Source organism: Theobroma cacao, chromosome 8 (assembly GCF_000208745.1).
Source record: "Theobroma cacao cultivar B97-61/B2 chromosome 8, Criollo_cocoa_genome_V2, whole genome shotgun sequence".
Taxonomy (NCBI): Eukaryota; Viridiplantae; Streptophyta; class Magnoliopsida; order Malvales; family Malvaceae; genus Theobroma; species Theobroma cacao.
Genome location: NC_030857.1, coordinates 16,915,559 through 16,929,659, shown reverse-complemented (window position 1 = coordinate 16,929,659; position 14,101 = coordinate 16,915,559). Strand labels below are relative to the sequence as shown.

The window sequence follows — 14,101 nt, the reverse complement described above, 5'->3', positions numbered from 1 at the left end:
ATAAATTTGAAGATTCTTTAAATGAAGTACGTATTTGTTTTGATTTTTTTTCAACCTATTTATTTTTTAAAAACAAAAATCAGATCAAATAAGATTTTTAAAAACTCTTTCAAAAAGTAATTTTATTTTAAAAAATAAAATTAAAAAAAACTTAAAGAAAAATTGCAAAAAAAATTTCTCTTCTTTTTCCTAAAAATACGTTAATTTTTTAAAATTAATTTAATTTTTATTTCAGAGTTTTTGGGCTTATTTTTAATTTTAACCTAAAGCTTAATTTGTTAATTGGGCTAGAGGCATAATTCATTAATTGGGTTCAAACCCAAACTGCTAATTGGGCTTAAAAGGCAATTTGGACCTTGGGACTTGATGGCCACATTGTAATAATTCTAAAATAAAATTCAAAACAAAAACACAAGTATATTACAAAATATGAAAATACAAAAATTAAAAAAAAATTGGTGGGTAAGGAATTAAAGATACATTAATGCATTCATGGAAAGAGCAAGAACTATAAAACTTGTGTATAAAATTCATTACTCCACCTTATGATATTAACCCATTGATTACCGAAAAAAATGAGATTTAAATCATCTGGTCTTGGAACTTTATTGTCATCATCATCGTTTTTTAAAATTGTCTCCCAAGTTTCGATTTGGGTAAAAAATCTCTCCAAATTGTTAACACTTTTGCTATGAAAGCGTTTTGAAGGGTAATTAAACTCCTTTAATTTGACAACAATATTTTTTTTGGTTGAAAATGGTTTCAAAAAGTTTAGCAATCTCTTCATTAAGGATTTGCCAAACTAATTCTGCCACCTTAACATTATTAATGAATTTGCCAAACTAGTCCATCGATTTATTGTTTGAGTAGTTGCTTATCCTCTCTTCTCTTACAGGTTCTTCTTAATGCTAAAATCACTTCCTAAACACTAGATGCTCTCTTTATCTTTAAATCAAAGATAATAATTTTTTGAAACACAATTAAGCTAAGAACTGGACTTTCTCTTGATCTTTAAGTCAAAAAATAAAGGCAATTTTTAGTACAAATAGAGTTTAGTTGGAATTCATAGAAAACTAATAAAATTAACTTCAAGACATGATTTTGTAGACAGTATTTTAAGACTTATTTCGCTCTACTATTCGGTATGTAAAAGAAAAATTATGCAAATAACCTTAAGGATACAATAAAGTTAATATCTAACTTTATCTTTCATTTACGAGAATAAACCATTAGATACACTTCAGGGTTGTAAAGTTATTTAGTTTTTAAGTCTACTTTCTACAGCAAGTAAATTATAAGGATTTGAACACTTTTACTAAATGATGAGAATTCAACATGCTTATAATTTTTTTAAAAAATTTTTTCAAAACATATCACTTCTTTTGGTTTTGTTTTTTTTTTTTGTCTTGTCTTGCTTTTTGTTGTGTATCAAAACGGTTGCTAACAAATCTTGTATATAAACTTACAAGTATTTCCTTTTTAAAGACACAATCTTTTCATTAAGGTACAATTATATCTTAAACACACCTTTAATTATAAGACATAACCTTTGATTAAAGATATTGTTTCAATAATTATCTTATAAAAGGACAACTATTTATTCTACAAAACATAATCTTTAAGCAATAATATAAAAAAATAACTTTTGATATCATAACTTTTGAATAGTAGTGTTATAACATTTGAATTTAAAAATATTTTTTCAAATATTACTTTATCGAGAGACGTAACGTTTAATATGAAAAACCACCAACTATCTAATAGTTACAATATGCGACATAACATTTCAATTGATATGTCTTTTCAATAATCATAATTTTTTATATGAAAAAATATAACTTTTTATATGAAGAGACATAATTTTTCATTTTAAAAATACAATGACTATTATTTCATTTTCGAAGAAAAAAAAAGCTATTAAAATTACTAAAACTAAGAAACCAAATACATTGGGAAGCAAAGACTAAAGGGTAAAATATTTTGATCCTTTAAATTTTAGTCATAATTTCACGTAAGTCAATTAATATTTGAAATGGGCAATCCATTTCAAATGTTTAAACGCATTAACAAATAAAAATAAAATATCTAAAATACCTTATTTCTTTCTTTCCTCTTTTTCACTGTTTTCTTTTTTTTCAAGTCGGCTGACGACATTCTTTTACACAAACTAGCCACCCTGTGGGCAAATATGGCAGTGGAATGCCAAATCCGGCCAATTCTCCCCTGAGGGAGCGCAATCTTTACGCTCCATGGGGAGGGGGAGCGCATTCCCTTCCAGCTGGCCAATGCTCCCCTAGGCTCCCCTCTGACAGCAAGGTGGTCTGTTGGCGAGAGAAAAAGGTAGAGAGAATTTTTTTTTTTTTTGCATAAGAGATAACAAGATTTTTAAAATAAAAAATTATAGCTTATGTAGTATGTTAATATTTAAAATTAATAAAAAGTAAAATTATTCAATAAATATTACCACATCATCTAATTAATAATAACATTAATAATTGACTGAAAGTTGAATTTATGTGTCTAATAAATAATATTCTTTTAAAATAAATTATTTATTTCAAATATTAACGTATTTGGGGTGAAATTATGATTAAAATTTAAAAGAATCAAAATATATTACCTATGACCAAACGAAGGAAAACCAGGACCAAATTGCCTGAAGCACAATTCGGGGTGAAAACCAAGGCAAAAAGCTGCAACAGTTAGAACTAGAAAGTGTGTTTACATTGGAATCGGCAGCATAAACTATTTATAATCAAAATGAATTAAGCATTTAAAAGTCAAAAGAAAAAAAGACCATTAGAATGCAAAGTTAAATGCCTTGGCCGTTTTGGAATTCTTTTTCCTCATCTGGCTTTCAATCCCAAAGTCAAAGAAATTAAAAATTAAAAATTGGTTTGTGATTGTTACCCATTGGAAGTTGGCACATGTTTTCTGTTGCACGTCAAAAAAATGTTAACTTGTGCACTAGATGTAAAATAAGTATAAATATTTCAAAAAACAAATTTTAAACTATTTTAAAATTCAAATGAATTTTAATTTTTATGAGCTAAATAAATTTTTATAACTCATAATTGACTAATTATTATTAGTTATAATATCATTTGTTATTTTATGCGATGTAACGTTATTATGACATATTGATATATTACAATAAATAATGACGTGATATGTTAATGTTGCATAATTATATAATTACATGTCATTTTCATTTTCCATGCTATCGTTATACGGATGTAAAATGATAAATAGTATTTTGATTAATGATAATTAGTTAATTATTAATCATAAAAATTTATTTGATTCAAAATAAAAATATAAAAACTTGATTAAATATAATAAAAACTAAAAATGTATTCAAAATTTTTAAATAATTCAAAAACTTTTTCAAATACTATACCAAATTGATTTCTGATCGTGACCCATCGGAAGTTGGCATATATACAATCATATGTTTTTTTGTTGCAAGTCAACAAATGTCAAATACATAGATTCTCATTCTATAAGTTTTTCGTCAATTTAATCTCTTTACTTTAGAATTACACATACATACTCCCATATTCACACTATTAACCGTGCTTATTCTCAACAGCGATTACAAAATAACAAAAGAACCACAAATCAGTTGACTTTTTTATGTCAAAATAACAACATTTGACTAACATAAGGATTAAATTGATGAAAAATTTATAGTACATAGACCTATGAAATATTGTGACTAATATAAAATACCGTGGCTAAAAATGGCTTCGTGGTGGGAAAATAGTCTCTTTTGTTTCCGGAATGCCTTTGGTCAAAACAATCAGTAGAAGCAAGCGGCCGGCCCAACAGAGGATTGTATGGCCATAAGATACGGTGTAGCCATCCAAGGTTAGGAAATAGGCCCAATCTTTTCCCCTTCTGTGGCTTTGTTTTTGGTTGAACATGGGAGTACACCTGGGGTCTCTATATATATATAATATACTTTATTATTTAGTTAATATTATATTAATAGATAATATGTATAACATTAATGAATCTATTATTTATTTAATACTAATTGAAAACATTAATTCAATAATAAAATATAATGAAGATGTAAATTATACTTTCCAAGGCAAAAGAAGGCAATAAGGATCTTTCCAAGGCCAACTTCTGGACCTCTTCGCCCAATTGTTCATGGCCAGGCTTTGAAGTACAACATGGAGTTTGAAAGCTGGCAAGGGTTTCACTCTTGAAGAGTATTAAAAAAGGAAAGCTATTAAAATGACTAAAACTAAGAAACCAAATAAATTGGAATGCACATTCCAAAAAAAATAAAATAAATTGGAAAGCAAAGATTGAAAAGTAAAATATCTTGATCTGCTAAATTTTAGTCATAATTTCACATAAATCTATTAATATTCAAAATAAATAGTTCATCTCAAATGTATAAACGATGTTAACAAGTAAACATAAAATATCTAAAATACTTTATTTCTTTCTTTCCTCTTTCACTATTTCCTTTTTCTCAAGTTGGTTGACGATGCTTTTTTATGCCGACCAGCCACCCTGCGACCAAATATGGCAGTGGAATGCCAGATTTGCTGGGTTCTCCCCAGAGGGAGCGCAATCTTTATGCTCCTTGGGAGAGGGGGAGTGCACTCCCTTCTAGCTAGCTGATGCTCCCCTTTGACAGCAAGGTGGTCAGTTGGAGAGAGAAAAAGATACAAAGAATTTTTTTTTGGAATAGGAGATAAAAAGATTTTAAAAATAAAAAATTATAACTTTTATAGTATAATAATTTTATAAATTCATGAACGGTAAAATTATTCAAAAAATATTACCACATCGTCTAACTAATAATAACATTAAGGTAACATTTGGTGTGAGAAAAATAGGAGCACATTCCCTGCAATATATATAATTAAATTATATTATAATATTTGTTTTGCAACAGACGACTGTACAGCTAAGAGATGTAATGTAATTGTAGTCTAAAATCAAAGCAATCACATCACATTGTACGTTGCAACGTTATTAAAGATATTTTTACTATTTAATTTTATTACTTTATTAAAAATATTTTGTAATGTTATAATTAAAATAAAATATATAATATAAGAATTAGAATTAAAATAAAATAAAATAAAAAAAATTAAAATAAAATATGTAATATAACAAATTATATTAAAAAATAAAAATATATATATAAGATTATAATAATAAATAAAAATAAAATACATGACATTAAAAATATATTTAATAAGTGATATTATATAAAAATTAACAATAAAAAATATAAATATATTAAACTTGTATTTTAATAAATAGGGGTAATTTTAAAAATTAACATTATATTCTCAATAAAGTACTTATAAACTAAATACTGTAATGTTATATTTTTTACATTTTAATTATTATTTTATTTATATACAAAACACTGTAATATTATTTTCTTTGCGATCACATTACCTGTAATAATATTATATTGTAAAATATTAAACGTCAGTTAATAGTTGATTGAAAACTGAACTTATATGTCTAGTAAAATATATTCTTTTAAAATAGATTATTTATTTTAAATATTAATAAATTTACGTAAAATTATGATTAAAATTTTAAAAAATAAAAATATTTTACCTAGGACTAAACGAAAGGAAAACCAGGACCAAATTGCCTGAAGCACAATCCGGGGTGAAAACCGAGGCAAAAAGTTGCGACGGTTAGAACTAGAAATTGTGTTTACATTGGAATAGGCAGCCTTAACTGTTTATAAACAAAATGAATTAAGCATTTAAAAGTCAAAAGAGTAAACGATCATTTCAAAGTTAAATGCCTTGGCCGTTTTGGAGCTCCTTTTCCACATCTGGCTTTGAACCCAAAAGTCAAAGAAATTAAAAATTAAAAATTGGTTTGTGGTTGTTACCTATTGGGAGTTGGCACATGTTTTCTGTTGCACGTCAAAAAAAATGTTAACTTGTGCATTAGATGTAACATAAGTATAAATATTTCAGAAAAATAAAATTTAAATTATTTTTAAAATTCAAATAAATTTTAATTTTTATGAGTTAAATAAACTGTTATAACTAATAGTTAATTAATTATTAATTATAATATTATTTGTTATTTTTGTGATGTGACGTTATCGTGATATGTTGATATGTTGATATGCTATAATAGATAATAATGTGATATACTGATATTGCATAATAACATAATTAGGTGCCATTTTCATCCTTCATGTTATCGTTATACGGATATAAAATGACAAGATAAGTAATATTTTTATTAATGATGATTAGTTAATTTTTTTTAATAGTAATGATAATTAGTTAATTATTAATTATAAAATTTTATTTGATTCAAAATAAAAATATAAAAACTTGATTAAATATAATAAAAAATAAAAAACTTATTCAAAATTTTTAAATAATTCAAAAACTTTTTCAAATACTATACCAAATTGATTTCTGATCGTTACCCATCGGAAGTTGACATATACACAATTACATGTTTTTTGATTCTCGAACTACAAGTTTTTCATCAATTTAATCTCTTTATCTTAAAATTACACATGCATATCTCTATATTCACACTACTAATCTTGCCTATTCTCAACATCGATTTCAAGATAACAAAAGAACCACAAATCATTTGACTTTGTTATGTCAAAAAAACAACATTTGACTAACATAAAGATTAAATTGACAAAAAACTTACAGTACATAGACCTATGAAATATTTTGACTAATATAAAATACCGTAGCTAAAAATGGCTTCGTGCTTGGGAAATAGTCTCTTTTGTTTCCGCAACGGCTTTGGTCAAAACAATCAGTAGAAGCAAACGATCGGCCCAAACAGAGGATTGTATGGTCATAAGATACGGTGTAGCCATCCAAGGTTAGGAAATAGGCCCAATCTTTTCCCCTTATGTGGCTTTGTTTTTGGTTGAAAATGAGAGTACACTTGGGGTTTGTAAATATAGAAAAATAATATATTTTATTTATTTATTTAATATTATATTCATAAATATTATGTATAACATTAATGAATCTATTATTTATTTAATACTAATTGAAAATATTAATTCAATAATAAAATATAATGAAGATGTAAATTATACTTAATAACACTAATTGTCATTTATTGAAACAATACACCAAAAAATGACCTATGTGTATTATTACACAAAAAAAAAAATGTGTCTTCCACCATTGGAAGATCTACCACCTTAACACTATTAATGAATTTGCCCAATTAATCCATCAATTTATTGTTTGAGTAGCTTCCTATCCTCTCCTCTCGTACAGATTCTTCACAATGTTAAAATCACTTCCTAAACACTGAACGTTCTCTTTATCTTAAAATCAAAGATAATAATTTTTTAAAACGCAATTAAGCTAAGAACTGAACTTTCTCTTGATCTTAAAATAAAAAAATAGAGGCAATTGTTAGTGCAAATAGAGTTTAGTTGGAATTCAAAGAGAACCAGTAAAATTAACTTTAAGACATGATTTTGTAGACATTATTTTAAGACTTATTTCACTCTACCATTTGGTATGCAAAAAGAAAATTATACAAATAGCCTTAAAGGATACAATGAAGTCAACGTCTAATTTTATCTTGTATTTACGAGAATAGATCATTAGACACACTCGAGGGTTGCAAAATTGTTTGACTTTTAAGTCTACTTTTTGCAACAAGTAGATTATAAAGATTTGAACACTTTTACTAAATGATGGGAACTCAAAGTGTTTATAATTTTTTTAAAAAAATTATTCAAAACATATCACTTCTTTTGTTTTGTTTTATTGCTCTTATCTTGTTTTTTGTTGTGTATCAAAATGGTTGCTAACAAATCTTTTATATAGATTTACAAGTATTTCTTCTTTAAGGACACAATTTTTTCATGAAGGTACATCTATGTCTTAAGCACACATTTGCATGTTATAAGACATAACCTTTGATTAAAGATATTGTTCTAATAATTATCTTATAAAAGGATAATCATTCATACTATAAGACATAACCTTTAAATAACAATATAAAAAAAAAACTTTTCATATCATAACTTTTGAATAGTGGTGTTATAATTTTTGAATTTAAAGGTATTTTTCCAAATATCACTTTATCGAGACGTAGCTTTTAATATGAAAAACTACCAACCATCTAATAGTTACAATATGTGACATAACATTTCAATTGATGTGTCTTTTCAATAATCACAACTTTTTATATGAAAAAATATAACTTTTCGTATGAAGAGACATAATTTTTCATTTTAAAAATACAATGCCAACAATCTCATTTTTTAAGAAAAAAAAAAGGAAAGCTATTAAATTACTAAAACTAAGAAACCAAATAAATTGAAAAGTAAAGACAAAAGGATAAAATATCTTGATCTTTTAAGTTTTAGTTATAATTTTACGTGAGTTCATTAGTATTTGAAATGAATAATCTGTCTCAAATGTATAAATGATGTTAACTAGTAAATATGAAATGTCTAAAATATCTTATTTTTTTTCTCTTTTTTTCACTATTTTCCTTTTTCTCGGATCGGTCGACGATGCTTTTTTATGCCGACCAACCACCCGCGGCTAAATATGGCAGTGGAATGCTAAATCCAACTAGTTCTCTCGAGAGGGAGTGCAATCTTTACACTCCTTGGTGAAGGGGGAGCGCACTCTTGTCTAGCTAGACGATACTCCCCTAGGCTCCCCTTTGACAGCAAGATGGTTGGTAAAAGGTAGAGAGAATTTTTTTTGGAATAAGAAAAAAAAGGATTTTAAAAATAAAAAATTATAGTTTATATAGTATGTTAATTTTTAATATTCATGAACGGTAAAATTATTTAAGAAATATATTACATCATCTAACTAATGATAACATCAATAATTGATTGAAGTATGAATTTATGTGTCTTACGAAAGATATTCTTTTGAAATAGATTATTTATTTTAAATATCAATATATTCATATAAAATTATGATTAAAATTTGAAAGAATCAAAATATTTTACCTAGGACTAATCGAAGGAAAACCAGGACCAAATAGCCTGAAGCACAATCCGGGGTGAAAACGAAGACAAAAAGTTGCAACGGTTAGAACTAGAAAGTGTGTTTACATTGGAATAGGCAACATTAACTGTTTATAAACAAAATGAATTAAGCATTTAAAAGTCAAAAGAGTAAAAGATCTTTTCACACAATTAGAATGCAAAGTTAAATGCCTTGATCTTTGTGGAGTTCTTTTTCCGCATCTGGCTTTGAATCAAAAAGTCAAAGAAATTAAAAATTAAAAATTGGTTTGTGGTTGTTACCCATTTGAAGTTGGCACGTGTTTTCTGTTGTACGTCAAAAAAATGTTAACTTGTGCATTAGATGTAACATAAGTATTAAATATTTCAGAAAAATAAATTTTAAATTATTTTAAAAATTTAAATAAATTTTAATTTTTATGAACGAAATAAACTTTTATAGTTAATAGTTGATTAATTATTATTAATTATAATGTTATTTGTTATTTTATGAGATGTGACGTTATCGTGATATGTTGATATGTCATAATGGATAATAACGTAACATGTTGATGTTGCATAATGATATAACTACATGTCATTTTCATCTTCTATATTGACGTTATACAGATATAAAATGATAAATGATATTTTGATTAATGATAATTAATTAATTATTAATTATAAGAATTTATTTGATTCAAAATAAAAATATAGAGACTTGATTAAATTTAATAAAAAAATAAAAATTTATTCAAATTTTTAAATAATTTAAAAACTTTTTCAAATACTATACCAAATTAATTTCTTTGTTACCCATTGGAAGTTGGCATATATACAATCACTTTTTTTTTGTTGCAAGTCAAAAAGTATTAAACCCATAGATTTCCCTGCACAAGTTTTTTCGTGAATTAAATCTCTTTACCTTAAAATTACACATAGATACCCCTATGTTCACACTACTAACCCTGTCTATTCTCAGAATCGATTACAAAATAACAAAAGTAACAACATTTGACTAATGTAAGGACTAAATTGACGAAAACTTATAGTAGTGAAACCTATGAAATATTTTGACTAATATAAAATACCGTGGCTAAAAATGGCTTTGTGGTTGGGAAATAGTCGCTTTTGTTTCCGCAATGGCTTTGGTCAAAACAATCAGCAGAAGCAAAAGATCGGCCCAACAGAGGATTGCATGGCAATAAGATACGGTGTAGCCATCCAAGGTTAGGAAATAGGCCCAATCTTTTCGCTTTCTGTGGCTTTGTTTTTGGTTGGACATGAGAATACACTTGGGGTGTGTTTATATATAAAAATAATATATTTTATTATTTAGTTAATATTATATTCATAAATAATATGTATAACATTAATGAATCTATTATTTATTTAATACTGATTGAAAACATTAATTCAATAATAAAATATAATGAAGATGTAAATTATACTAAATAATACTAATTGTCATTTATTGAAATAATACATGGTAGTGTTTTGTCATTAGTTTTCCTAATGAAAACGATAGGATGGAGTTCATAATAGCAATTTTCATCTTGATTGTACAAAATTATTAAACATAAGATCAGTATGATTAATTAAAAATGAATTGATGAGACAGCCAAGTGAAGTGAAAATCTCGTCAAATTAGAGACACTGAATGAGGAGATTAACTCGAAGAATTCAATGTGCGAGGCAAAAGAAGGCAGTAAGGATCTTTCCAAAGCCAACTTCTGGACCCCTTCGCCCAATTGTTCATGGCCAGGCTTTGAAGTACAACATGGAGTTTGAGAGCTGGCAAGGGTTTCACTCTTGAAGAGCTTAAAGCTGCTGGTATTTCAAAGAAACGTGCACCTACCATCGGTGTTGCAGTTGATCACCGCCGTTAGAACCGATCACTTGAGGGTCTTCAAGCCAATGTTCAGAGGCTTAAGACATACAAGGCCAAACTAGTTGTCTTCCCAAGACGTGCTCGCAAGTTTAAGGCTGGTGATTCTACTGCTGAGGCGCTTGCAAATGCAAAAGTCCAAGAAGCCTTCTGTTGAGCTTGTGAAGGTCACAGAGGAGACGAAGTCATTCAAGGCCTATCAACAAGCTCCGTGTTGAACGAATGAACAAAAATGCCCTGATGATTAGTACTGACGATGGTTACAATAATGTCGATTTAAGTCTGCTGTCTTAAAAATCCTTTGTAGACTCAATGTCCTGGTGAGACAATATTAACAATAGTTTTTTTTTTTTTTTATAATTGAGAGAGGGGAAATTTGTTGTTTTTTAGAGAAGAGATCAAACATTAATTAATAAACCATATGCTCGGGTGCGACAATATTGACAATAATTACAACAATGTTGATTCAAATATGTTATCATAAAATGAGACTTGAATTTAGAATATGAAGATTTTATAACTTCCATCTTTATCATAATCAAGGCAAGATCTCCTTGATGGGTAATATTTCAAATGCGCAAAATCCTTGTGATTAAGGTAAGAGATTTTTGACAAATTTGAGTCCTTGTAGCTGCTTCTAGAAGTATAATAACCTAGTTCTGTTGATAACTACTTGAGTAGGTAGGGATACTAAAGCAACCAGATGAAGAATGAAAAGTGGGAAGAATTCAAATCTAGGACAAAATACTAAGGGAAGACCCCAATTTCATAAAAGTTCTAGTCAAAATTGGAATTTGAAATAAATTCAATAAACTGTCCCTTCCTGTTAAAAAAAAAAAGAAAAACCCCACAGGGTCTAGAGTTTATTGTGAAACGACAATGGGTTCCAAGGATACACTGTTGTGCTGACTGGAGATGTTTGGATTGAATTCAATGGTAATGTTGCCCATTTGACATCATATACCTCAAAAGGTTCATTCTGCTATTCAATCAATGGAACGCTGGTGCGTGAAGCCCATGTGGGGGATCCGATGTTTAGGTAAGAGTTAAGCCAACAAGAAGATTAGCAGGTAAAAAGGTTCGCCTAAAGGAATGGGGTGAGCCCACAGAAAATTCCATGTGGGGAAATGGCCAGCTTTTCCATGCCATGATGATGATGATGGGGTGGTGAGGAGAGTGATTGGTTGTGTGTAGAAACACCTTGGAATTGGAAGAAGCATTTGGATTTTGAAAGATGGTAAGTTGGTCCACATAAAGAGAGAGCCCACAAAACGAAAAGAAAGACAGCCTAAAAAATATGAATCTGACGTAAAAGTAGAGCTACCTACCAAATCCAGCCCTATCTCTAACCACTTGTCTTTCTTACCAACTTGGTCAAATCCCACCCCCACTCCCCTCCTCATATACATCGAGTCTATTGGCTCCTCCCTGCTTTCTCTCCATGTATAAATCCTCTCTTCCCACTCCTTTCAACAAAGAACTCCCCCTCTCTCTCTCTCTCGCTCTCTCTCAAATAATTATTACATCTTCCCATCAGTTTTCAAACAGGAACACAACAAAAACACACATCCACATATAAATCACAACCCAACTTATCTGTTTGCCTAGTACTAGTTTCTGAATCCCATATATCCCAATCCTTTTGCCAAGTTCTTCTCTAGAATCTAGTACATCTGGCATCCATCAAACTGCCCTCTGATTGATTCAACAAGGATTTGATTTCATGGGACGATCACCCTGCTGCGAAAAAGCACATACTAACAAAGGCGCCTGGACCAAAGAGGAAGACCAGCGCCTCATTGATTACATACGTGTCCATGGTGAAGGTTGCTGGCGTTCCCTCCCCAAAGCTGCCGGTATCTTCCCTTACCAAACTTTCACTTTATAATTCTTTCATCATCGTCTTCTTCTCCTTTCTTTCTTGTTGGTAATTTGGTTTTCCTGAATTATCTGTACAGGGCTGCTTAGATGTGGTAAGAGTTGCAGATTAAGATGGATAAACTACTTGAGGCCTGATCTTAAGAGAGGGAATTTCACTGAAGAGGAAGATGAACTTATCATCAAACTTCACAGTTTACTCGGAAACAAGTAAGTGCTCCTTTTTAACTTTTTTTACAAGGACAGATACTTTTGCATCTTTTTCAATTTCATCATGTCTGACAGGTTTCCCTGTTCTTGAATCTATTGGCAGATGGTCTTTAATCGCTGGAAGACTACCAGGAAGAACAGATAACGAGATCAAGAACTACTGGAACACACACATCAAAAGAAAGCTTATAAGTAGAGGAATTGATCCGCAAACTCATCGTTCTTTGAATGAAACTGCCAATACAACAAACAACACGGCCAAAGCCACAGCCACAGCCACAGCAACATCCCCCGCTGAATTGGATTTCAGAAACGCACCCAAAGTTGGAAAAGCCAACTTCATTACAACCCCATCTCTGGATTTTAAATACAGTGAATTTCAAGTTAAGGCCAAGGCAGAGTCTCTTGAAGAAGGCAACTGTACCAGCAGTGGCACGACTACAGACGAAGAACTACAACAACATCTACACCACCGCCAACAACAACAACACAAGGACAAGTATCCAAGTCATGGGCAAGAGTTAAATTTGGAGCTTTCAATTGGGATTAGTTCTGCTGGCAAGGACTCTACTCGGGTTTCCAGTGCCAACTCTGCCGAGTCCAAACCACAGCTAGATAATCACAATTACCAGTTCCTTGGACAAGCTATGGTGGCAAAGGCTGTCTGTTTGTGTTGGCAATTAGGGTTTCAAAGAAATGAAATTTGTAGGAGCTGCCAAAATACAAATGGGTTCTATAGATATTGTAGACCTTTGGATTCATAGGGTCAATACTATTATTTATTTGTTCTTCTTTTAGAACTTTGATATAAATGCTTAATTACTATCTTTCACCTGCCTTCTGTAATCACAGCTAATTTCAAAGAACAAGATGTTTGCTATCCATCCCATCTAGAAGAGGAAAAACACCATTGATTACTGCTCTCTCTGCAAAATTATTCAATGCTTTTGGATTCTTTTGATTTGTTTTATTGGTTTAGTGAACATAATCTCACCAGCATATATGTCTGTTGATCAGAATGGACCCTTGCTCATAATTTTTATTTGTTGGATCCATGAACAGACAATGAACTAGACTTCAGATAACTTTTACAGCCTTTCCCAATATTCCAAAAAGGGCAAAAGATAAAATTTGGGTGTTTCCAAATT

At 29.4% G+C, this 14,101-nt stretch overlaps 1 protein-coding gene and 1 pseudogene across 1 annotated transcript; both read left to right on the top strand.

Annotated features, from left to right (window-relative positions):
- LOC18592983 lies at positions 10,638 to 11,159 on the top strand (annotated as a pseudogene).
- On the top strand, positions 12,279 to 13,870 carry LOC18592982 (transcription repressor MYB6). The gene is given in 4 exon segments (XM_007019971.2): positions 12,279 to 12,721; positions 12,824 to 12,953; positions 13,057 to 13,667; positions 13,670 to 13,870. Coding segments are annotated over 4 exon segments (897 nt in total). The 5' UTR covers positions 12,279 to 12,588; the 3' UTR covers positions 13,693 to 13,870.